The 27,237-nt window shown below is 45.7% G+C and overlaps 1 protein-coding gene across 2 annotated transcripts in view; it reads right to left on the bottom strand.

The window, feature by feature from the left end:
* HSF2BP (heat shock transcription factor 2 binding protein) overlaps nt 1-27,237 on the bottom strand; it is an 86,739-nt gene that overhangs the window by 15,076 nt on the left and 44,426 nt on the right. Inside the window, exons 8-9 of one of the 2 annotated variants that reach the window (XM_081234858.1) lie at nt 25,261-25,364; nt 19,350-19,659 (exon numbers count right to left, since the gene is read on the bottom strand). In XM_081234858.1, the coding sequence (XP_081090984.1) occupies nt 19,592-19,659; nt 25,261-25,364 (172 nt within the window). In that variant the 3' untranslated portion in view covers nt 19,350-19,591. Of the gene's footprint in view, nt 1-19,349; nt 19,660-25,260; nt 25,365-27,237 lie in introns of those variants that run through there. The other variant, XM_081234857.1, reaches the window with a different exon arrangement.

Below are 27,237 nucleotides of genomic sequence, written 5' to 3'. Positions count from 1 at the left end.
TGAGTCCCTTTAGCACTCTAACATAAACCAGTGAGCAAACACTTTTCCTCCTGGCGGGCATCTCAGCACCCTCCAGCTGCAGCACCCTCCTGCCACCTGGCTCCACCAGCGCATGAGCTCTGAGAGCCCAGCACCTTGCCCTGTCTTCCCTCAGACAGTGGGTGAAAGACAAGCCTACACGCCTGGGGAGCCTGGGGAAATGAGCAGTCATCTGGATGAGCGAGCAAGGAAAACGGGAGGGCGAGCGTGCTTTGGCTGGTTGGGAGTAAACTATAAAAAGAGAGCTTGGTAAGACATGAATTTCAAGGTGACTACAAAAGGTTTGACCATAGAATCCTGTTAAATTACAAGAACAATTCAAATATAATTTGATTTTTAATTCCTCTCCACGAAAATCTAATCTACTGAATGCAACAAAACCAAACAGGAGGAAACCGGTCCCTCCGTCAATATAGTTCAACATGGCAGGAGAGGCTGGGGGTCAGCAGCTGCCCACTCCCCGGCTCCAAGAGCGGCTCTCCCGCCCAGACAGGGCATCTCCAGGGCACTTCAGAGCAAGGAGAGGAACCATTCTACCAAGTTCCAGAACTCTCACAACCCAGAGCCTGCTCTCCACCGAAGCAGTCGGCTGGGAGGGCTTCAGCTTCGTTCCAGAAATGCCATCACTGTTCAGCAGGTTTCTGGAATGCCTCCTGGAACTGCCTTCAGAGCCAGTCTGCGAGCCATTCCCAAACATGGTGTCACCGCCTTAGACGCCGACGCCACGTCCGCATGAGGACCTGGCTGCTCGTTGTGAGCCCTGCTGAGGAGCCGCTGACCACCCAGCCTCAGGCTCCCCCCGAGCGCCCCCCAGCCGGGCCCTCTCCCCTCCTGGCCTGCAGGCTACCCCGACTGCAGCTCGGCTGCTCAGGGCCGTGCGACACAGTGGCTCCGGGTCCACGGTCTTCAGGGACCTCGAGGACACCACGCCCTCTGGGCTCTCCGCCCTCGTCCCGCTTCCATCGTGCTCCCTCGGCATCTCCTCTGCTTCCCCCTCCTCTTCCTCCTGCACTGGAGACGCCGGAGCAGCCCAGGCCCGTCCTCAGAGCCCCCTCGCTCCCGGGATGACGCGGTCCACTGCTAGGCCCACGCGTGCTTCCTACACCGTGACGGCTCACAGAGTGGGCTCCAGCCCCAGCCTCTGCGTGAACTCGACCCAGAAACCCAACCGTGCACTTCGCACCCCCCCCTTGAAGGTCAAACAGGCATCTCGAGTTTCACGTGCACCAAACTACTGGTTCGTCCCCAAGTCCTCCTAATAGCACCACCAGGGACCCAGCTACTCAGCCCCAAACTCAAGCATCACCCCGGCCCGCCCGCCCTCATATCCCCCTCCCCTCCAAATGGACCTGAATCCACGCACGTCAATCACCGTCGCCGCTGCTGCTACCCGCAGCCGCCACACCTCCCACCCACACCCTGCACCTGCCCCCCGGCCCCCGGCCCCGGCAGCCAGACAGAGCCCCGTGACCGCCCCTCAGACCAGGGCTGCCCTGCTCTGCCTTCACAGCCCACTCCAGGCCCCAGGGGCCCCGGCCCGACGGGCTCCCTGACCTCCTTCCTGACTCCCCTGCACCTCTCCACCGCACCGCCGCCTCACCCCTACATTCTCAGGGCCACGGCCATCGCAGGGCCCGCCCACTGCCCCTCCGCGGCCCGGGATGCCCTGTTCGCAGAACTCTGATGGCTTGTCCCCCACTTCACTCAGGGCTGCACTCACACGCCCACAGAGCAGCCCCACCTTGTGCCTCGAGGCCCTCACACCACCCCATCTTTATTTGTATTACACGATCTCCGCCATTCTGCTGGTTGTCAAGTCGTTCACCTGAATATAAGTTCCACAAGGGAAGAGCTCTGTCTTGTTCACTTCTGAACCTCCAGTTCTTAGGGCAGGCTCGGCGCTCAAGGAACACCTGTAAAATATGAGCTTCCCGAGTGCTCCAAGCTTCAGTGCACCCTGCCCGTGGTGCCAGCCACCAGGGAGGCAGGTAAAGCACTGAACCACCAAGGGGGCAGGTAAAGCCCCCAGCTCAGCAGCAGGGTCTGCAGAGGGGATGCCAAGCCCCAGCAGTGTACTTTGTGGGAGACAAAAGAAATACAACCTCTAGTCTCCACTCTCTCAACTACTCTGGGACTTTTTTCAATAAAATAGTTCCAGGCCATTAACAAGCAATAGACTAAAAAGTAGGAATATGAGTCTGTTTGTAATATCCACCGTGAGACCCTAAAGAAGGAAAGATCAGTCTTGGGGGTGGGACATCTGGAAAGGCTCCCTAGAGAGCGGTTTCTACTTTTATTCTAAAGATCTGGGAACGTAATGGGTCTAATCATTTATCACATTTCTAGTTTTTTCTTTCCAAACTCATGTTATGCCTTCAACCTTTACCAACTAAAACTCCCTCCAAATGGCTATGAGCATCCTGGCTTCCTCCACCAGCTCATCTGTTTCTGGATCACACTCCAACACGGATTCCTCATTTCCTTCTTCCCAAAATCTCTTCTCAACTTCTTCAACACAATACTTTACACAACGGATCACACACAGAGGGAAGTGGAAAAAGGGTTACTTAGCCCAGCTAGGAATTTGCTCCTTTTCTAAAATATACTTGCAGGGCAGATGGGTCAACTCTGACACATATGCAGAGCCTGAATCACAACCAAATGAGTCCCACTTCAACACATGTCAAAATACATGAAAATAAGCAGATGTTAGTAACCATAACAGCACTACCACTGGAAAACAGACTTCTCAAAATGGTATATAATCTATTAAATGGAGGCCACGCACAATTTTCACATTTCAAATTAAATGTAGGTTTAAATCATAAAGCCAGCATAGCCCAGGAGAAAACACACAAGCTCAGGGTCTGGAGTCAGAGGGCCAGGGTATGAACACCAAATATGGTACCTTCCTAACTGCCCAGCCTTGGCAAGTAAGGATTTCACATTCTCTGAGCCTTGGTTTCCTGGTCAGTAAATCAGGACACACACCACATCCAAGGGTTTGAGAGAACGCATTAGAGAACGCACGTAAGCACGTGCTGGCTAGAGTACGGGTTCAGTACGTGCAGCTGCTAGAACCCTGGCTGTTGCACTCCCTTCAGCCGTGAGGAATATCACACACCAATGGCCTGACAGAATTTAGGCATCTTACCTGAAAGATCTTGCCAAGAGTTACCTCTTGGGTTATTTTTCTGGAAAGATTAGTTTATGGGCAGTAAATGTTAAACATAAGGGTTTGTGCCAGCAGCTGTTTCTGTTTCCTGTGATGATGCAGTGTGGGGAGAAGCAGTGGCAGGGTTGTGAAGAGGACGCTGTGAGCTGGATGCCCAGACAGCCTGCTCCTAAGTACTTCTTGAGGAGGAGGATGGCCACAAGCCCAAGGGAGAACATAAAGCTACCAAATCCCCTCATATTGTAATTTCCTTCGATCAACTTTTGCCCTCACACAAAGAGGAAAAAATATTGAAAGAAAAAAAAAGCACCAGTGACCTGTGGAACACTATCAAGCTTGTTATTGGAGTCCTAGAAGGAGAGGAGAGGGAAGACATAAAAACATTTTGAAGAAATCATGGCCTAAAATATTCAAATTTGAGGTAAACCACAAACCTAAAGATCAAGAAGGTAAAGGTACATCACAATCAAATGTCTGAACACCAGTGATAAAGAGAAATTCTTAGAAGCAACAAGAGGGGAAAAACAACATGAGGCAGAAAGAAAAGGTAAGAAAGACAGCAGACTCCTGGTAAGAAACCATGTGGACCAGAGGACAGGGGGCAACATCTTTAAAGTAATGAAACCTCAAGTCCCATACCCAGCAAAAATATCTTTCAAAAATAATGGTGAGTAAACACTTTGTAAGACAAACAGAAACTGAGAGAATTCTACACCAGCAGACCTGCACCCCAAGAAATGTTAAAGTGATACCAGGTGGAAACTGAGATCTACACAAAGGAATGAGAGCACCAGAAATGGTAAATCATGGACCTTTTTCTTCATATCTTTTCAATCTCTTTAAAAGGTAGCTGTTTAAAGCAAAAATAATAAAAATGTATTTTGAGGTTTTCAACATACATATGACAATTGTAAGAGAATGGAAAGGGGAAAAAGAAGTCTACTGCTGTAAGCTTCTTACACTACACATGAGTGGTATATTTTGAAGGTGGACTATGATAAGTTAAATATGTATATCTTATACCCTAGAGTAACCACTAAAAGAAATATTTTTTTAAAAAGAGAAATAGTGGCTTCCCTGGTGGCGCAGTGGTTGAGAATCTGCCTGCCAATGCAGGGGGCACGGGTTCGAGCCCTGGTCTGGGAAGATCCCACATGCCGCGGAGCAACTGGGCCCATGAGCCACAACTACTGAGCCTGCGCGTCTGGAGCCTGTGCTCTGCAACAAGAGAGGCCGCGACAGTGAGAGGCGGGCACATCGTGATGAAGAGTGGCCCCCGCTCACTGCAACTAGAGAAAGCCTTCGCACAGAAACGAAGACCCAACACAGCCAAAAATGAATAAATAAATAAATAAAATTTAAAATTTTCACCCCCAAAATGAACTTAAAAAAAAAAAAAGAGAGAGAAATAGCTAATAAGCCAATAATGGAGATAAAATGGAATCACACAATAATACTAAATTCATCCAAAAAAAGAAGGGTGAAAAAGAACAAGGAACAGATATGACAAGTAGAAAACAAATAGCAAGATGACACTTAAACCCATAGAAATTAGTAATTACATTCAATATAAATTATCTAAATACTACAATTAAAAAAGCAGAGATTTTCAGATCAATTTTAAACATGCTGTTTACAAGAAATCCACATTAAATATACAGACACAGGTAGGTAAAAGGATGGAAATATATTTTTTAACATTTTATATATTTTTTATATATGTATATTTTACATATGCATTAAAATATACTAATACGAATCAACAGAAAGATGCAGTGGCTATACTGACCTCAAGCAAAGCAGAATTCAGAGGAAGGATTATTACCAGGGATGAGGAAGGACATTTTGTAATGATTAAAAAAAAGTCAATCTATTAAGAGGACATAAGAATTCTAAATCTTTAAGCACTTAATAACAGAGCTTCAAAACCCATGAAGTGAAAACTGACAGACTGAAAGGAAAAATAAATCCACAGTGATGGTCAAAGATTTCGATATCCCTCTCTTTTGTTTTTTTTTTAACATCTTTATTGGAATATAATTGCTTTACAATGGTGTGTTAGTTTCTGCTTTATAACAAAGTGAATCAGTTATACATATACATATGTTCCCATATCTCTTCCCTCTTGCGTCTCCCTCCCTCTCACCCTCCCTATCCCACCCCTCTAGGTGGTCACAAAGCACCGAGCTGATCTCCCTGTGCCATGCGGCTGCTTCCCACTAGCTGTCTGTTTTATGTTGATAACTGACAGAACAAACAGAAAATCAGTAAGGATACAGAAGACCTGAACAACATTATCAACCAACTTGAAGGTACTGACATTTAAAGAACACACTACTCCAAAACAATAAAATACACAATCTTTTTCAAGTGCAGTGGAACATTTATAAGAGAGACCACACTTGGCGCTATAAAACTGGTCTCAGTAAACGTAAATGGACTGGAATCAGTCACAGTATGTTCTCTGACCACAGCGGAACTAAATTAGAAATCAATACCGGAAATATACCTAGAAAATCTCCAAATATTTGGAAATTAAATGTCACCTTAGATTAGAACATGTGCCATACAACAAACATATTAAAGAGTCAGGTGGCATCACAATCCCCAGTAGTTAGAAACACTTTACATGCTGCATTATGTTCTGTACTGTTACTCAGGCGTAATAGATTTTTCGTATATATTCAAAACATACAGATGTATAAGCATTCTCTTCATTGCCAATCATCCAGGGGTCCTCAAGAGGCCACCCAGATACACCTGCAGACCCCAGAAGGCCCACGAGGTCCTGTAGGCCGCACCCCGATGCTCTGGCCTCCTCCGTCACTGCCTCTTTCTCCCACGGGCTCACTCCTCTCCTATCCCCACCCCTACACAGCTCCTGGGGTGCTCCCTCCACCTTTCCACCCCTAGCCCTCCGGCACAGTTTCTGTCCCCACAACTCTACTGAGTGTGCTTTCCCGAGGAATCCAGGGACATCTGGACACTGGATCTAATGGCCCTACTCAGACTCTCGAAGAATGCCCTGGCCCAGTTCTCCCCCTTCCCTAGGGCAACCCTACATGCATCACCAACCCCGTCCTCCCCAGCTACAGCCGAACAGAGAGGACACGTTAAGGCTCCGCCTTCCCCACCTCACTTCTTGAGCCAGCAGCCTACTTGGTAATCAGTAAGCGCTCAATAACATCTAGAGAATGAATGAATGAGTCCATGAGCGAGAGACTGTAGGGTGAGCGTGTTCCCTCAGCAGTCACCTGCCACGCCCCTGCAGGGGGGAGCCAAAACACCACGGTTGGATCGGGGTTCCCCCACTTGCTAGCACTGTGACTACAGAAAAAAACACTATCTGGTGTCACGCTTTTCCCCAAGGTGACTGATGGGGTGAAGATGGCCCGCTCCACACATGGCTGTGAGGGTGAGTTCCATGTGCAGTGGGCCTGCAGCTCCATAACCTGGCTGTGCAGGGCACGGCCCAGAGGACGCGGGGCTCCCCCAAGGACTTGTAAACAGCGCTGCCCTCTCGGAGTGAACTGAGGAAAACCCCCACACGTGGAATGTACAGATTAGGAACCGAAGTGAAAACAGGAACAGAGAGTCACGGGCCTTGCCGCAGCCCCAAGAGGACAGACCCAAATTCCCTCCCGCACCTGCCAAATGCCGATGGGGCTCTGATCTAACTGCAGGTGATGGCCGGCTATCAGGCAGGGAACAGGACAGAGGGCACAGACAGCGTGACAGTCGTGGCAGGCACCCTTGGAGGTGGACCGTGGGAATGGAGGGGCTGGCCAGGCTCAAGCGTGGCAGGAGCTGGCAGAGAGGCAGGGTGAGGGGGGCGCTGAGGACCGTGTAGACCACGGGCCCCTCACCGGAGCCGAGCGCCGCCGAGGGACGGGTGACCCCAAGGGTTCTCGGCTGATCTGCGTCCATGCTCTGCACATCCTTTCCTCTGTTCTTACGCCCAGTGCAGCTCTGTGACGGATAGTTTGGCTTGCTAAGGACTCAGAAATCAGGACGAAGGCGCTCTGGGTGGGGACAAGAGCATCCCAGCCACTAGCCAGGAGCGCCCCGAGGTCCAGCACTCCACTAGCTCCCTGCTCTGTAGACCCAGTTCCTGTGAGTGAGCGTGACCAGAGGCGGTCCTCAGTATCCAGCACATCCTGGGCCCTGAAAGAGGGTGGAGGCCCAGACCGTGGGCCCAGCTGGTCTCTCAGCTGACGGGCTCCAGCAAGCCTTCCCCTGGAAAACAGCAAGGTCACTCACCAGGCCCTTTCAACCCGTGATCCTATGTAGCACTTAAATTCCATACAAACCAACCACCATGCTCTTGCCCCATACCTGCTGACTCTTCTGAAGACACCCAGCAAATCTACAAGTTGGGCGTTTATCTTGCAAGCAATGGTTCTTACCATCTTTTTTTGAGTTAAAAAACCCTCTTCAAATTCTGATAAAAGCTGTGAATTAATCCTCTCCAACACCAACACACACACACACACACACACACACACACCACACCCCCCCGCCCCTTGGAGGAAGCCGGCAGTCCGCTGGACAGATGTCGGTTTTCCCTGCCGGGAGACGGATGCCCTCCTTGGGACTGCCGGCAAAGGGCCGAATCAGAGCTGTTCCGCCTTCTCTCGTGCTTAGGGAGTAGCTAAGGGGGCGGCAGGACGAGCCGGCAGACACGCAGAGTTCCGGGCACCCCCTCTGCTCTTTCTCTCCGCCCGGGCCTGGGGAGCCCGCAGGTGTGCACGGGACGGTCCAAGTGCAGGAGCCACAGGAGGACTTCGCTCCCCTTCCTCACTTGTAATCAAGTTCCCACGGTGCTTTTAAAAGAGCCTATTCGTATTTTCTTTCGGATTTAAAAATCAGACTCAAAATATTTGAACCTCCAGGGTTTGGTAGTTTTCAAATGTTACAGTGTTGATATCACAATGCTGGTAACAGGCCATCAGCCACCGACAAAGTTCACAGCATATGAAGATACAAATCTTCGTTCAGACCCACAGGTACCTCATCCTTCTCGGTGCTAGAGAACCAACCCTTTACCCTGAAAATAAGAGCAACTTCTTTCAAAGCCCGCGTGTTTCCACAGAGAAGCCGTAAGCTTGCCGCAAGAACTCCATCGTTCACCTGCGCTCTCAGGCTTCCTTCAGGAATCAAGAAAACACTGGATCTCTCCAGCTGTGCGGTGGGAGGAACTGCACCCCAACTGCTGCAGGACCAAGGGTGGTACTGGCCACCGTGTCTTTCCAGAAGGAGGTAGTGACACGAACAACTTACATCTGAGGAGCAGAAAGTGCTTTCACACCTGTCACTGCCTGGTTCCTTTGGGGCAAAATATCTCCTCACCGTCTGCAGTCAAGCCAGCCTGCCGGAGTCACGCGTCCTTCCTCCATGACTCAGGAGGATGGAGCGCACTGCTAGGGCCCCGCCGCACAATAAGGAAACTCCTTAAGGAGCTTCCTTCCTACCTGTGGTGAACACTGGCCAAGACTGGGGCCCACGGAAAGGCAGCGGCAGGTCCTAAGGATATTCAAATCCGAACTCAAAAGTCACTTGCAGGTCCCCACGTGCAATCGTGCGTAAGGAGACCAACCTCAGACAGAGCCACTGCCCTCCTGGGTCCAGAGCTCAGTGACTTAAATTTCCAAGTGGAGAAGCGGTGAAGGTTTTGCTGTTTGTTCTACACCTTTGTGACCATCCACAGCATTAAACTCGCATTCTAAAGCACCACACTCCTAGCTGTGTGGCCTCAGAGAACCCTATGCTTCCACGAGCCTTAGCATCTTTGGGTATAAAATATACCTGCTGTCAAGACTACACAAAGCACAGTAAGCAGAGACTCTGGTCCAGTGGCCGTCACGTAGCGAGTGCACAGAGAACGTGCTGTACCCACGTGTGCTCCATTGCTGTTCACCACAGAAGCACCGTGGGTGTGGGCCCTGGATTAAAAATAAGCCCGTCACATATATCTGACAAAACAGTGCAGAGAAGGCAACCCTCCACTATCAGGTCTCACAGGTGAAAACCCTGCCTCGGGGGTGCTGAGCCTTTTACGGGATGGTATAATTATAATCTGTCTTCCTAAGAATTAAGTACTCTGTGCACAGCCCTGAAAATTAAACATGTAAGTTACTTCTTTGGCTGAGGTTTTAAATCCCATGAAGTAAAGTGAAACATGGTTAACTCCGTTTAAAAAAAAAAACAACTTTCACTGAACATTATTTGAGGCCAAAATAATGCTTTTAATTATCCTGATGACATCCCAAGTTCCCAATTTTCACTTATTATTAAAAATGTGTTCAGCTGAACCATGTGAAACTGTCATTTTTATAGGTCCCAAATGGACAAATACTGGCAATTCCATGTGGCTCAGCCTAGCCCCAGCCCCACGCACTGTGCTGGTGCCCTGTGTCCATGGACGGACTAACTGAATCCCTGTAACCGCTCCAAAGCAGATGTCACTGTAACCATTTTACAGGTGAAGAGTGGGAGCAGAGGCCGGTCAACGAATTTGCTCAAGATCAACAACTAATAAGTAGGATTTGCACCCCGAACCTACGACCGGCACTTCTGAACCACGTGCAAAGAACTCTGCTAAATCTTCCCATTTAGTCAAGAGCAAAGCAGGTACGTTGATGCTGGCAGGGTACGCTTTCAAGGCAATGCAGATGTTACCTCCGACTAGCACACCTTCTTTGTATCCCTTCATTCTGCGTATCGAGAAACTTGGAACTGATTTAGGAAATTCTACTGAATTTTTACGACAGAAACAGTGAGTCAGAATACTTAGCAAAAAATACAAAACTACAACTCAAACTGGCTTAAGCACTAATAACATTTATGATGTCATGTCAAGTCCATTATAGAGCTGGGCTCACTGGCTCAATCATGTCATCAAAGACCTGGGTCCCCTCTTCCCCCCACTCCACCCTGCACAGCGTCACTCTAAGGCTGGCGCACTCAATCACAGGGAGGAGCAAGCAGCATGCAGGGCTGCGTGCCTCCTTGTTCACGTCCGGTGAGGGAAAAGCCTCTCCACCATCCTCGGCGTCTGGACGGGCCTAACGTAGCTCATGCATCCTCTTCCGGACCAGTGACCGTGGGCCGGAGGATGCCACGCACTGAGTGGAATAAGCCCTGAACCCTAAACCCATCACCGGCACGATGGTAGGATTGCCATGACCGCCTCAGACCACTAACCCTCAACCCCGCCGTACACATTAGAGTCACCGAGAAGGTGTGAAAACCTCGACATCTGGGTCCCAGTCAATTAAATTACAACCTCTATGGATGGGGACCCAAGCTTGAATATTAGGGCACAGGTAGGTTTGTGCGCGTGTACATTCTCCTTTTTTTCCCACAAAAGCCCCTACTGGAGTTTAGAATCTCTCTCCTGGGGTCATATGGTCCATGAAAGGGAGAGTGAAGCCCTGAGTAATAGATACGAGGGACACGACATGGGGTGCTGGATAAGTCACGCGCAGTGTCCAGAATATACAGACACAACCAGAGAAGTCACGGGAGAAAGGCAAAGTGGTTCCGACCCCAAGTGCTGCAAGTTCAGGAACTGCATCCCTCTCAGCACTGTGTAGTGCACAGTTTCACATCTTGTAAAATAGGGGTCATGATCTCTGATTGCTGTGATCTGATCCAACTGTAAGAGATGACTCAAGAACCCTGTGCCTTGCACGTAACGTAAGCAGAACTCTAACGGGCACCTTCCCATGCTAAATGGGGGGAGGGGTCCCTGCCTTCTGTGCTGTTCCTGAGCTGAAGTCACGGTGGCCTCCTGGTGCCCTGGCATTGCCGCTGCTCTGCAGAAGCCTCTGTGGCCTGGTGGACATTCTGGCTGGGAGGGTCATGCAGGTAGGATTAGAAGATGCTCTGGTCGTGCACCTTCAAGTTCTAGCCAGGCTCTCTCCTGGAGCCATATGATCTTGAGACATGCAAGTTTTTCTCTATAATTTTACACTTAAAATGTTATACTTGTGTCCACAAAATATAGCCCAGCAAATATATGATAAACACTAATTTCCCAATTTTCACCTTCTAAAGGCTTTCTTTTGATTCCTGAATAAACTGGCTTCCAAGATGTTGCATAACTCGTGTTATCAGTAGAGTGTGTTCACAGCTGGAACGTTTACAAATCATATGGGAAATTTCATTAGCTGAGGCTGAAGAATCCTATAAAGAACAATAATCCTAAGCACTGGATCTTCCATCGGTGAAAAATACTTAATGTCTTTTCTTAAAGAATAATGCAGAATTCATACAGAAAGAATGATTATAAAAACTATTCTAATATTAGCAGACTATATTAAAACAAACCACCAAAAATGAAGCAAGTATCACATTTTAGTAACTTACTTTTATGCCAGAAAAGAACTCACCATTTAAAGATGAACTGCAAGAGATAATAACTCCTTGCCCAAGAAAATGTTATGGTCACAGTGTGTTGTAAAGTAAGATATATTAATTCTTGGGGGGTTTTGTTATTTTTTGTTGTTGTTGTTTTTTGGCCGAGCGCTCGTCATGCAGGATTCTTGGTTCCCCGACCAGGGATGGAACCCGCGCCCCCTGCAGTGGAAGCGCTGAGTCTTAACCACTGGCCCTCCAGGGAAGTCCCTAATTCTTATTTTTAATTATTTCCTTTCTATGTGAAATTCAAAACCTGAAAATTAGGACCTGATGACCCTTAATACCCTTAATACCCACGCACGAAGCCCCCCTTTCACTAACAAACTCCGCCCAAGCCGCATTACCCTGACCTCTGCTCCCGTTTCCCCAGCCCCTCCTTCAATCTCCTTTGTCCTTAATTCTGTACTCTACAGAAAATCTTTTCAAAGATCACCAAAGCCTTTTCTCCTTTCCTGTTTTCTTGATCTTCAACATATATCTGACACTATTAGACTCTTTTCTTCACAAATGACTATTTTCTCCTTTTATTTAATTTATAAACCATTTCCATTTACTGTTACACTAAATTCTCATGGTCTCCCTTTGAGGAAAGCAGAGACACATCTGCAGTTCTACTTTGTAGATGACAAGCCTGATTGTCATATAATCTAAAGGACTCGCCCAGAACCACAAACCAGGAAACTGCCAGAGAGGGGCTAGGCCCACCTCTGCCCTCACCCTGCTTCTCCTCACTCCCCCATGGCCCTGGGAGAGCCAGCTCGGCTGCATGACGGTCTCCACACTCCCAGTCCTCTGTTCTGTTACTTCTCTAACAATGACTCCCAGACCCACGCCTCTGGCCTAAAACGTGGACTCCAAGCTTCTCATCTCCGATGACCTGTTGGATAGTTCCCTTCAGATATTTTCTTTTTTTTACTGTTACCCTGAACTGAGCATGTCCCACACCAAACTCATCTTTCCATATAAACTACCTCCTCTTTCTAAATTGTGACCATGAATTAATTATACCTCTATCAGACTAAATTTTCGGTTGTTCTCAGCTTGTTGGATCTGACATATGTAAGCCAAATGTTTTCTGACATCCTTCAAGATATGAAGTAGTCATTTGACCACTCAATTCTATCAACAGCTAAAAATCAAACATCTAGACTGTGTTTCTGGTTAAAACTGTTACATAAGGTTTGATTAATCAAAGAGAACAGGCCCCACAATATCCTGTGGGGAGGTTGACTTCTTTGTCCTACTGGACCTGAAGGCCAAGTGTCAAGTCAATAATATTTGAGAGTTTTCTGTGGTTTTTTTTTTTTTTTTTTTTGTGTGGTACGCGGGTCTCTCACTGTTGTGGCCTCTCCCGTTGCGGAGCACAGGCTCCGGACGCACAGGCTCAGCGGCCATGGCTCACGGGCCCAGCCGCTCTGCGGCACGTGGGATCTTCCCGGACCGGGGCACGATCCCGCGTCCCCTGCATCGGCAGGTGGACTCTCCACCACTGCGCCACCAGGGAAGCCCCATGGTTTTTTTTTTAAAGACAAATGCCACACCTGTTGCACTGACAATCTGAACACTGGGCTAATGCAAAGTATTAGGAGAAATATTTAACCAACATAATAAAGCAGTTACATTGAAAATCTTTGTAAATAACCATCTTAAATGTTTTGCTTTTTGATCACATGGTTATCATCATTGTTCACATAATAAAGACGTAGCTTACCAGAATCATAACCCTTGCAAGGCCACCTATTTGGGCCAATAGGAATGCTGAAGATACATAACTAAACTTTCATCAGCATGCAAACCTCTCAGCCTTTCTCTGTGCCTATGATCCAAATATATATAACCAAATGCCAAATATTCTCTGTGATATAACCAAAGTCCAAATAAGAGCATTGCATCTCTGTGTGAGACGATGGACAGCTGCACACAAACTGAAGGGTTTCATTCATTCATTGGAGGTGTGTTTTTGCGCACCTCCTACATGTTACAGGTGCTTGGGATCATCTGTGAGCCGAACGAGATCCCTGCCCTCTTGGAGCTTTCATTCCCGTGTGGAAGAGAGACAATAAACAACAAGCAGACCAACCAGGGGAATTACACAGCATGACAAAAGGTGACTGGTGCCACGGGAAAAGAGAAAGTGACACCACAGTGGGGTAGGGAGGTGTGAGTTAGAGGACGGAGGTACACTGTCCTCACTGAAAGGAAAATGATGCTTAAACTAACTTTAGAAAAATGAGAGGAGCTATTCACAGAAGATGATGGAGTGACTCAAAATTTGAGAAAAAGCTAAACAACCCAGCTCTGGGAAGGGCAGGGTGACGCCAACTGCAAACTGGAGGATCCCTCTTTGCACCTTGTGTCAGCACTCTGACCTGGCTTCAGTGACCGGCAGCACAGATGAACTTCCCCCAGGTGGCCAGCCACATAGCCACAGGCAGCTCTCTATGGCCCAGACTGGGAAAAACACTCCTCTTCAGTAGCTCCAGCCAGAACACTCCTGGAGGACGACTCTGGTCTGGCTCAGGCCACGTGCCCTTCACTGAGATCGTCACCATGGCACCACCAGGCCCCACGCTGACCAGTGGTCAGGGTAGAAGGCAGGAGCATGCCAAGCAGACCTAAGAACAGCCCCACAGAAACTGAGTCAAGGCTAACTTTTCTAGCCCAGGGTCCAATCACGCCACCAACAGTGAACTTGGGGACCCCACCTCTGCCTAGGCTGGTGACCAACCTGAGGAGTGTACAGAAGAGGTGTGTCCAGGCAATGTTGGGCCAGAGGTGGCCACTAACTTCTTGCAGGTCGTGGCAAAAAGACCCAGATGCTTGGGCAAAGTGGTGGGGATTCAGAAGATCCTCAGAGACCCAGTCAGCACCCAGTTCAGTGAAGAACTGGAAAGCAAATCCAGAACAGAGGCAGGAGACCACCGGGAAAGCTACAGAATGCATAAATGGCCTGAGGGAAACTGGACACCGTCTCCTAACAGATGTGGAGCAGCGCAGGGCGGCTCCTGCAGCAGGTGGAATGGAGACCACGGCCAAGGGCAAGGGGAGAGGCAGGCTTTCGACAACAGGAATTGCGTGAAAACCTAAGATATGGTTCCAACCAAAAGGAAATGTACGGTCCAGTTGGATATGACTGATATTTATGAAACAAGATACCAAGAAAATGTTAAATTAATATGTCTCTAAATAAAATGGGAAACCAAAGGAGACAGGGCTTGACGTGGGCTAGAGCAGCAGCAGAAAGCGCCTAAGAGGCATGACCCAAGCTGAGCCTGCAGAGACAGGAGAACGGCAAGGGCGGACCGAATGAGGCGGTGTTCAAAGTCGCTGGGTTTGATGACTTTGCACGCCTCATATAAGGGGGATGGTGCAGGATTTGTCTTTTTGTGACTGGCTTATTTCAGTCAGCTACCTCAATGTCCTCAAGGTTCAACCACCGTTGTGGCAGGTGTCAAACCGCCCTTCCTTTTTAAGGCTGAAAAATACTCCATTATACGTATAGACCACAGTTTCTTTATCCATTCATCGGTTGATGGACATTTAAGTTGCTTCCTTATCTTGACTATTGTGAATAAATGCTGCAGTAAACATGGGTATGCAAATATCTCCTCAAGATCCTTTTTTCAATTCTTTTTGGATATGTACCCAGGGATGGGATAAAATCTTTCACTCTTACTAGAAGTGTTTTAAAACAACAGTTTTGGGCTTCCCTGGTGGCGCAGTGGTTGAGAGTCCGCCTGCCGATGCAGGGGACGCGGGTTCGTGTCCCGGTCCGGGAAGATCCCACGTGCCGCGGAGCGGCTGGGCCCGTGGGCCATGGCCGCTGAGCCTGCGTGTCCGGAGCCTGTGCTCCGCAACGGGAGAGGCCACGGCAGTGAGAGGCCCGCGGACAGCAAAAAAAAAAAAACACAACAGTTTCAACAGAGAGCGCCTCTGAAACACCAGCCTTACCCATGAATCCTACTGAGCCCATGGAAAGGTGGCCTCCACCGGTATCTCTGGGTTGAAGTTGTGCATTGGGGTCATTGTCTCCCAGCTTTAAGAGCTTCCTTTCTTGTACAGAAGGTCTGCTAGCAATAAAGCCTATCCAGGAACGCAGTTTGCAGACTAGTGTCGCTGGACACAGAATTCTTGGTAGAAGGCCTTTCCTTTCAGAACTTTGGACACATCATCCCTCTGCTTTAGGACCACTGTTTCTGATGAGCAGTGAGCTGTCAACCTGTGGTTTCCTTGTACGTGTTTCACTGATTCCGAAATGTTCTCTTGGTCCTAAGTTTTAACAGTGTGACTGTGACAGGTCTACATGTAGATCTTTTTGTCTATCCTACTTGAAGCTCACATATCTTCTTGGATATATGGATTGTTTTTCATCAAAGTTAAGATGTTTTCAGATGTTCTCTTTTCAAATATTTTTTCTGCCCCTTTCTCTCGAGTATTTCCTGCAGGGACTCACACTGTGCTTATGTTGGTATGCTTGATGATGTCCCAGAGGTCTCTGAGCTTTGTTCATTTTCCATCTTCCTCTTTTGTTTCTGTTGTTCAGAGCAGATAATCTCTAGCTAGCGTTAAGTTTGCTGATTCTTCCCACCAGCTCAAATCTGCTGTGGAGCCTACCCAGGGTTGTTCCCATTTCTTAAGTTCTTATGTAGATGTTCAGCTCATTCATTTTCTACTTTCTTCTTTAAATTGATAAACTTTCTACTAAATACTGATTTAAATGTATTTCACCATTTTTGATACGTAATATTTTCATTATGCAGTTCAAAACATCTGATTTCTATTACGAGTTCTTCTTTTACTCATGGGCTACTTAATTTCTACACGCAGGATTTTACTAATTCTCTTTTTCTTATTAATTTCCACCTTCACTGTATTGTGGTCAAAGAAGATACCCCAAACGATTCTTGTCATCTGAAACGTGAGACTTGCTTCAAACCCCAGAAAATGATCACCTTCATAAATTTTCCATGTGTAACTGCAACAAGTACACAGTTGGAGTCTTCTGTGCCTCCAGTGGGGCAGATTGGTTAGTTGTGTTTTTCAAACCATTCATATCCTTATTGAGTGTTTGTTCTTTTTTACTTATCAAGTATTGAGTGAAGTGGGTTAAAATGTCCCTGATCATGGGGGATTTATGAATTCCTTCTTATGCTGTTTTTAGTTGTTTCATTTTTGAGACTATATTAGGAAGTGTTTATATAAGTTCAAAATGTTATATCCTGGTGATACAGAATCTGGTGATGAGAATCTGCCTAGTATGTTTTCCTTTTATTCTCAACTTTTATGTATTCTTATGTTTTAAATGAATCTCTTATAAACAACATATAACTGGATGACTACTTTAAATCCAGTCTGACATGACTATCTCTTAATTGGGTCATTTGGTCCATTTATAGTTGTAACGGTACATATTTTTGGATTTATTGCTTCCACCTTATTTTTTCATTTTTTCTCTCTTTCTTGCCATCTTTTGAATTATTTTTCACATTGCATTTTATCCTGTATTAACGTTATAGGCATAGAGTCTATTTCTATTATCTCCACGTGATCCTAGAAACTTTCACCTGCATACTGTCAAGGTCTGAAATTAGCCACTGTTTCGGCTCTCGGTTTTGGACAGGGCTGGGCCTCACAATGCTGCCGCTCTGCCTATCCTCCTCCCATGCACATGCTATTACTTTGCTCTTGGTATTCTACTGTTTGGGTCTTCTGTTCGTCAGTGTTTATTTTGACTTATTGATACATATGCTACCGTCTCTGATCATTGTTCTCACTTGCATCTCACACTTTCCATCCAAGATCAAGCTCCTCCTGAAGTGTGTATATATGTATATATGTATGTGTGTATATATATATATATACACCCTTTAGAAGCTCCTACTGGGAAGGTCTATTGGTGACAGACTCTCTCAGTTCTTGTTTGTCAGAAATGTCTTTATTTCACCCTTGCTCTGAAAGCTATTTGTTGGCGGGGGGAAAGAAGCATACAAATTCGTGTTCACAGTTATTTTCTCTCCGTGCTAAGATACTGCACTGTTGCTGTGAAGGGGTCAACTGTCAGTCTAAGTGTCAATCCTCTGAAGATATACATCTTTTCTGTCTGCCTGCCTCTAAGACCTCCTCTCTCTAATGTTCTGGTTTTCAATACAGTGTGTCTTAGTGCAGATTCCTTGTCCTTCATCCTGCTCACAATCAGGTGGACTTCTCAGATTCAGTGTACACAAGGTGGGGAGCTCCTCCGTCATGACCTCTTCAAACGCTGCGGCTGTCTCCCTCACTCTCCCCTCGCTTCCCAGAACGCTGATACGTCCAGGGCTCAGTCTCTCCTCTGTGTCTCCTGCCCACTCCAATTTTCCATCTCTGTCTCTCTGTGCTTCATTCTGGATAATTTCTTCAGAACTGTCTGCCTCAATCTAATTATCCCTTCAACTGTGTCTAATCTGCTGTTAAAGCTGTCTAATAAATTTATAATTGCAATCATTATATTGTTCACTTCCAGAAATATTATTCGACCCTTTTTCAGATCTGCCCAGTCACTTTCACAATCTCTCACTCTTTACTCATATATTAATCCCTTCTTTTATTTCTTTAAACACAGTTAACATACTTATTTTATACTGACTTGATAACTCTTAGATCTGAAATCTTCTTTAGGGTCTATGTCATGTTATTTCACTAATGATACTTCCCATGCTTTTTGTAACTTTTAATATGTGAGCTCTGACTCTTGGAACCTTATCTGTATGAACCGGTTGAAGTCAAAGAATCCTCCAGAAAGGATGTGCATTGTTCTCTAAACAAGGACCGCCTGGGTGGTTTGAATTCTGGCTTCGAAGCTGCACGAAAACCAGTCTACAGTGATTAATTCTCAGAGGACATTTTTCCTCCACTACAGCCTATGGTTATTCTCAGAAGAGATTTTCCCCCACTGTGTTCAGTCCCTAAGGTCACACAGGCCGCCTTCCTGTAGTCTGCAAGGGCAGGCAGAGTACCTTCAGTCTACCCTGACAATGCTGGTAAGTACCTTTGGGAGTCCCCTACCCGGCTACTCATTTAGGGTGGTAACTGAGCTTTGTTTCCTGTCCCCACACCCTGTTAGGACACGGAAACTAAAGGTCATCTTGACAAATGCCTTCAGAACAGGAGTTAGCTCAGGTCTCTGTTAACCTGTCTGGCATCTCACTTTCACTTGGCTTTTGTGCTCTGGGTGTAATTACTATTCTTCTAGCTCAAAGGAGGATTTTTAAAGTGTTTTTTATATCTAACCAGACGTTTTGACTGTTTTCAGGAGGAGACTTGTCCAGGATCTATGCCATCACACCCCTGCCTCCCAATTCATGGTCTACAAGGATGGACTGATGGGAGATCTGCAGGAGGTGACTTGAAGTTTTTAAACAGAAGATGAGGGAGGCCCAAACCTGGTGGCAGTGGCAGACTGTGGTCAGACTGTGGATGTATTTTGAAAGCAGGGCCATCAGAATTTCCTTACAGACTGCACGTGGGTATCAGAGTAGAAGGAGACAAGGATCACTCCAAGGTCTTTACAGGCCTGAGAAACTGGAAAAATAGAGTTGCCATCAACTAAGACTGGGAAGGCCGTGAGTAGAGTTAAATGGGGGAAGATTAGGAATTTAGTCTGAACACACTGAGTTTGAATGTCTATTAGATGTCCACGTGGAGGCGTCAAGTAGATAATCGGATATATGAGTCTGGAGTTCAGGAGAGAGGTCTGGGCTGAAGATATTAATACAAATTGAGTCGAACATCAATGTTTCATATTACTTAGATAAACCAAATAAATGTAAGGTGGGAAGCAAATGCCTATATGTCTGTTCAACATTGTAGACATGAGTAGGAAGTGCAGCACTGAAAAGTTACAGGTGTGATCTGAACACCAGTCTGCAGTAACGGCTACATGACATACGGCCGACGTCCTCCCAGAACGCTCAGTCCTCATCAGCTATGGGCTAGGGTTCCACGCCAGTTCTTCGGCTTGAGAGGAATGTGAAGAATTTGGAGAAAGCCTGGGAAAAAGCCAGCCACACAGTTGAATAAAGGGAAGGAAAACGAAACCCAGCAAAGGTTAAAGGAAATGAGATTATTTAGTCAGGGATGATTAACAGCAACTGGCCCTGTACTCTGGATGAAAGAAGTCCGGATACTTGAAAGCAACTTGCCACCTTTAGGTCAAAGGAATTAAAAGGAAATGAGCTTTCATTGTGGCATAGAAGATTTAGATTATAAATAAAAAGCAAAACTAACACCTCTTTAACACCTAGTATGTTAGGTATTGGCCCAGGCACTTACTGCATTTTCATATACACGAAGACCCTTGAGGTAGAAATCCCCATTTTGCAGAGCAGAAAAGAGGGATCCTAAAAGGTAAGTTCCCAAGTAGACAAGCTGTAATTTCAATCTGGGTCTAATGAATCCAAAGTCCATGTTCTCTAAAACATATCAAATTTCCTAACATGAAAACTGACAAATGTAGGAACCAATTATTGAAAGAAGTAATGGAATCTTTTTTCCTAGATCTTTTAAAAGTTAAGAGAGATTCTTATTTTCTAGTATATTTTCATAAAGCAGATCTACCTAAAAGCAAGAATAAGCCAGTTTTTAAATTCTCTTAGTCCTAAGCAGTTATGACAGTCGAGAATTATGAAAACAATCACACCACCACCGCCAGGCACCAAGATGAACATACTTTTTTCAGAGAACTACTTTTGTTTCTATTTTCCTATTCTATAATAAAATATATATTCACCTTCCTAAAAGACACACCAAATTCTATAACAAATTTCAATTTTTAAGTTAAATTAATTCCATAGATAAATCAGGGGACAAACATGCTGGGCTTGACAGACCTTGTCTTTATTTGACTATGATAGCAAATAACATCAATTAAGATGACCTTTCAAAAGATTTATTAGGCTTCGGGCTGTGCACATTGTCAAAAGAACCAGTAACTGTCTTCATGAGCAAGAAAGTCTGATGGCCCTGGGGCAAAAAGTGGCATTAAGGCAACTTTACCCCAGCCCCCACTGTACAGGACCCGAAGTTCAAGCAGGAACAGTCCACCCTGGTCAAAGCACGCCACCTCTGGTGAGGGTCAGGAACCGACACTCTTGGGTTGCTGGCAACCTAGAGAGCTGCCTAAATTAAAATGAAACTGTAAGGACTGTCACTCGACCCTGGAACATTTCTGGAGCACCAGAGCTAGAAAAGGCCCTAGAGAACATTCAGCCTAAGGCCCTCTTTTTATGCGAAAGTAAACAACTGGCAAAAGGTGCTGGAGGATCACTGGCTGCAAGCTAGCAGAGAGGGGCGTAAGGTTTCAGGACAGCTATCTCTAAGGCTGAGCCACGCCACACCAGGAGACAAGGAAAGGAGAGAGGTCACCGGGAACTTAGCATCCATCTCAGAGACACTTCCTGTGGAGTGGAGGTCCACAGAGTGGCTGGGAGAAGGGACCTAGAACCCAACTGCCCGGACTTCCACCCAGAAACTGTATGACCTCGAGGAAGTCACTTCATCCCTGCGTGCTCCTGTTTCCTCGTATATAAAACATAAATCGTAATATTTGCCTTATAAGGGTATTTAGAGAAGTAAATCTGTAAATACACATTGCCTGGCACTCCAGGAGTGTTAGGGACCCTTATTTAATTATCCTCGCCCTCTCCCCACCCCCGCCCCCACCGACTGACACCATCTGCTGGCACGTGGCCCACAGCGACCAGCCGGGATAGCTACCCACCTCTAGCCCAAGACCCACCTCTGATTCCATGGGTTCCTTGGCTCACGTTCTCAAGAGAAAAAAAGCTGTCTGGTCAAATACCTAGCCCTCGTGGGCAGAAGGCCTCCTAAAATACAAACACAGCTCTCTCGGCCACCTCCTTACAGCTTTGGAGGATTTGGGGTTTTACCCTACTTGCAAGTTAAGAAGCCAGCGTGCGAGAGTCTCACGGATGCTGGCAGGAGAGACAACACCCCTGTGTCCAAGGCAAAGAACAGTATTCCTCCACGGCAACGGCCATATCCAGAGGGTCAGCACAGTTCACTGAGACCCAATTCTACAGGGCCAGGCATACGCCATGGGCTGCATTGCAGAAGAGAAACCCCAAGCTCAGGGAACCCAAATCGTTCATAATGGGAGTAATCCTGCCAGACCTTTTCCCCAGAGGGAAGCATTATCCCTATTGCATGAGTGTCAACAAACCCACCCTTTGTTCTGGAGAGAGACAGTATCTCTACCTTCACGGGGATTTACTACACAAGCAGCCTTGAAAAGAAGCCAGAAACAAAGGAGGCCAGTTCCTCTGCGCTCCCAACAATATCTAAATAAATGGACATACATATACTATTTCATTGACTGGGAGACTCGGTATTGCTCAAATGTCAATTCTCCCCAAGACGAACTGCTGATTCAACACAATCCTAATAAAAATCCCAACAGGACTTTTTGTCGCTGTTAGAAAGCGACAAGCTGATCCTCAAATTCGTATGGAAATGCAAAGGACTTAGAAAGAGTCAAAACAACTTTGAAAAATAAGAACAAAGTTGGAGGATTTACACTACCTGACTTTAAGATTTATTATAAAGTATGGTATTGGCATAATGCTACAAAAATGGATCCACAGAACAAACGAATAGAGTCCAAAAACTCCACCCTCTCATATAATGTCATTTGATTTTCAACAAAGGTCCAAGGGCAATCCTGTGGAGAAAGGAGAGTCTTCCAAACAAATGGTGTTAGATCAACTAGGCGGCTTTATGCCAAAAAAAACCCCCCAAAACAAAAAAAACTTTGAGTCATACCACTCAACATATATAAATATTAACTCAAAATGGATCACAGACCTAAATGTAAAATGCAAAACTACAAAACTAATAGAAGAAAACACATTTTAAAAATCCGTGGGGCAAAAATTTCTATACCAAAGGCATGATTCGTAGAAGAAAAAGAACAATAAATTAAACCTCACCAAAAAAATTAAGAACTTCTGTTCTTTAAAGATGCTCTTAAGAGAATGAAAAGACAAGCAACAAACTGAGAGCAATTATTTGCAAACTACATATCTGACAAAGGATTTGTATGCAGAATATACAAAGAACCTCAATACTCCATTGAAACAACCCAATTTTTTTTCATACAGCAGGTTCTTATTAGTCATCCATTTTATACACATCAGTGTATACATGTCAATCCCAATCGCCCAATTCATCCCACCACCACCACCTCCCCCCGCCGCTTTCCCCCCTTGGTGTCCATACGTTTGTTCTCTACATCTGTGTCTCTATTTCTGCCCTGCAAACTGGTTCATCTGTACCATTTTTCTAGGTTCCACATACATGCGTTAATATTCGATTTTTTTTTTCTCCTTCTGACTTACTTCACTCTGTATGACAGTCTCTAGATTCATCCATGTCTCTACAAATGACCCAATTTTGTTCCTTTTTATGGCTGAGTAATAACCCAATTTTTTTTAATGGGCAAAAAGGTGTGAACAGACATTTAATCATAGAAGATATATGGATGGGCAAATAAACACAGGAAAAAATGCTCAACATCATTAGTCATAACATAAATGCAAAGTAAGACCAAAGTAGAGTGAGGTATATCACACCACTCCCGGAATATCTAAAATTAAAAAGAAGGACCATGCCGAACACTGACGAGGATATGCACAACTGAGGCGGTAACCCTCTGCTGGGGCGGGGGCTGGGGGATGCAAAGCAGTGGCACCACTTTGCAGCACAGCTTGGCAGTGCCACAGAAACACCTATTACATGAGCCAGACAGTCCACTCCCAGGTGCTGACCCAAGAGAAATGAAAGCCGGTGTCCAGGCAAAAACATACAAGAATGTTCACAGCAGCTTTATTTACAAGAGCGAAAACTTGGAGACAACCCAAATGTCCATCAACAGCCGAATACATAAAGCAATTGCAGTCTCTCCACATAACAGAATACTATTTAGTAATAAAAAGGAATCAACTATTAATACACACAGTATGGATGGATCTCAAAATAATTATGCTGAGTGAAAGAAGAGAGTCAAAAAAGAATACACAGTGCATGGTTCCATTTATATAAACCTGTAGAAAATGAAAACTAACCTGTAATACAGAAAGGAGGCAAGCGATTTTCTGGGAAGAGGGGAATAGAGGGACGGCAAGGAGGGATCCAAGAAGCACAAGGTACCCCTCGAGAGTGACAGGTATGCTCATTATCTTGATTGTGATGATGATTTTACGGGTGTATAACTTACGTCAAAACTTATCAGTTGTTTGCCTTAAAGTGTGCAGTTTATTCCATGTCAATTATACCTCAAAAAACCTGTTACAAAAAATAAGCATTTACCACCAAATGGAACTGAAGCTCAAAAACAGAGATTGATCTGAATTACAAAAAAATAAGGAAAGGTAATTTTTTTGCACACTTGAATGAAATATGTTCCTATTGAAGACATGGTATTAAAAAGTATGATGAACAGGACTTCCCTGGTGGCGCAGTGGTTAAGAATCCGCCTGCCAATGCAGGGCACACAGGTTCGATCCCTGGTCCAGGAAGATCCCACATGTCACGGAGCAACTAAGCCCATGAGCCACAACTACTGAGCCTACGCTCTAGAACCTGTGAGCCACAACTACTGAGCCTGCATGCCACAACTACTGAAGCTCGCGAGCCACAACTACTGAGCCCGCGTGCCTAGAGCCCGTGCTCCGCAACAAGAGAAGCCACCACAATGAGAAGCCCGTGCATCGCAACGAAGAGTAGCCCCTGCTCGCCACAACCAGAGAAAGCTCGCGTGCAGCAATGAAGACCCAACGCAGCCAAAAATAAACAAATAAATTTATTTTTTAAAAAAAGTATGATGGGGCTTTCCTGGTGGCGCGGTGGTTGAGAATCCACCTACCAATGCTGGGGACACAGGTTCGTGCCCCGGTCTGGGAAGATCCCACATGCCACAGAGCAGCTGGGCCCGTGACCCATGGCTGCTGAGCCTGCGTGGCCAGAACCTGTGCTCCACAACGGGAGAGGCCACAACAGTGAGAGGCCCGCATACCCCCCAAAAAAAAAAAAAAAAAAAAAAAAAAAAAGTATGATGAACGGATTGCGACAAAATTTTAGGTTAAATTGGTGGTTAGGGAGAAAAGCTGGAGAAACAGTAAAGACAGCTTTTTATTCCAAAGAAAACAAAAAAACACATCAGATGGATAGATAGATAGACAGATGGAACTTCAGAGCTGCAATCTCTCCGATTTTTTTCCCCACGTTGCTTAACGACGGGATTTCCCTATACCTGATGTTCAGAGCCACAGACAGCATACATAGTGCTGTATCGTTCACAGTGAAAGGGACAGGTTAAAGCCACTTACTAGCTGTTTTATTAGATAATTTTTCTTTGTGTCACAGAATCATAACTAAATTGAAAGCCATACTTCAGAAACAGAACTAGAAATAACTTAGCATACCAGTGAGTTTTCTATAATTTGAAATCTTTTTTTTCGGAAGGCATGAGAACACCTTGGGAGGAACAACCCTCATCTCTAATACTTTACGACCTCCTCCTGCCACAGGGGAACACGTGTATAAGGAGACGCACAGGTAAAGCCCATCCTTACCGCTCAGAAGCCACCACAACAAAGGGATGAATCCTGGACTCTCACTAATGTACTTCAAGCCTTTCAAATTGATGCTCACGTTGTACAGGGACATCAGCATTAACCTGAAATGTAAAAGAAAATGGTGTTGACATGCTGCCCCTCCATACTGCGTCACCCTAAATATATCTCCTGGTTCATAGGACCTTAACATATTTAGGGGTGCCCTTACACTTCAGATGTCCGACTCTAACACAATCTGGATGACAGGTATAGTAAGCAGAAGTATGTGAAATACTATTTGTCTCTGTGAGGCTACCTGAAAATGGGAAACTTCAGCAATACTGCCACGTAACACCACCTCTTATAAGCTCACATTACCAAGAGACGTATATGCAAAGCGGGCACAGGGAACCTCAAAACCATATTTATTGAGTAATCTCTTTTAGTACCAGTCCTGCATTTATATACAGATAACCCTCCATTCATAAGTATACTGTACTCTAAAAGTTCAATTCACTGTTTAAAATTTAATCCTACCTTTCACTCAATGAATGTTACCCATGATGTCTGGGTGGCCAGGTCAGGCCATACAATTCTGTTTAATCCACAGCAAAGGGATGGAGAGCACCACAATCCAACCATCCCTAACAACCAACAATCCTAGTGACCTGGAGTTAAACAGGGTTTTACAAGTGGTCTTGGGAACTGACCACAACTAGTAATACAGAGTCGAATATTATTAAAAACTGGAAAACGATAGGACTGGTTTCTGATAATACTGCTGAATACAGAGACCCCCCAAACTTCATACTGTACAGTAATAGAAAAGGCTACACAAATATTTTGCAAAGTCTTGGAAAAAATGAATGACCTTGTAAGAAATGAAGGGAAAACATCTCTAATCAGGAACTTAGTGAGAGCTCAAATTCAGAAAGGTGAGCCCTAAAGATGACAGATTCCAGAGACACAGAATGTCAGTGTTAGTGCCTTTGTGCAGAGGGACAGAAAGAAAAGCCTCAGAACAACACAAGACAGGACTTCAGAGCACAGACCCCTTCAGAAAACTAGGAAAGAGTGACCTGTCAAGCTTGGCATGAATGCATACTTTTTGTATGGCCTGAAAATCCACAAGCCAATAATTTTAATAAGAAAGTAGACCTGGGATGGGAGGTGCTCCAGCCACCCGGCCACAAGAAACATTCTCTTAAAGGAAAGGACCCTCAACTGGGTCCTCAAAGAATTCTCACAAATACAGTGCTAACAATTTTAAGTTCATAATAAAAATCACAAAACACATGAAAAGTAAGACCTTAAAGTAACAGCACAAAGAACCAATGACAGAGTCAGCATAAAAAAAAATTATCAGATACTACAAGTATCAATTACCAAATAGAAAACAGCTATGTTTAACAGGTATAAATAATTCAAACAATAAATTGAAAACATCATCAAGGAGCTACTGAGTATTATAAATAACCAGGCAGCTCAAAAAAGAACCTAGAAGAACTTACAAGAATGAAAACTTTAATAATCAAACTGTAAAACTCAAGGGTAATTAACACCTGGGAAAGGAGAAATACTAAACAGGCAAGAGAGCTAAAGAAGGGCTTCCCTGGTTGCACAGTGGTTAAGAATCGCCTGCCAATGCAGGGGACACGGGTTTGAGCCCTGGTCCGGGAAGATCTCACATGCCGCGGAGCAACTAAGCCCGTGCACCACAACTACTGAGCCTGCGCTCTAGAGCCCACGAGTCACAACTCTTGAGCTCACAAGCCACAACTCCTGAAGCCCAGGCGCCTACAGCCCATGCTTTGCAACAAGAGAAGCCGCCGCAACGAGAAGCCCACACACCGCAACGAAGAGTAGCTCCCGCTCGCTGCAACTAGAGAAAGCCCACGCGCAGCAACGAAGACCCAATGCAGCCAAAAAAGAATAAATTAAATAAACTTTTTAAAAAGTGAGCTAAAGAAATTGCAGCAAATGGAGCAAAGCTAG

This window comes from Mesoplodon bidens, assembly GCF_964165515.1.
Source record: "Mesoplodon bidens genome assembly, chromosome: 5".
Taxonomy (NCBI): domain Eukaryota; kingdom Metazoa; phylum Chordata; class Mammalia; order Artiodactyla; family Ziphiidae; genus Mesoplodon; species Mesoplodon bidens.
The sequence above is the reverse complement of the archived record's forward strand: the minus strand, read 5'-3'. Positions and strand labels throughout refer to the sequence as shown.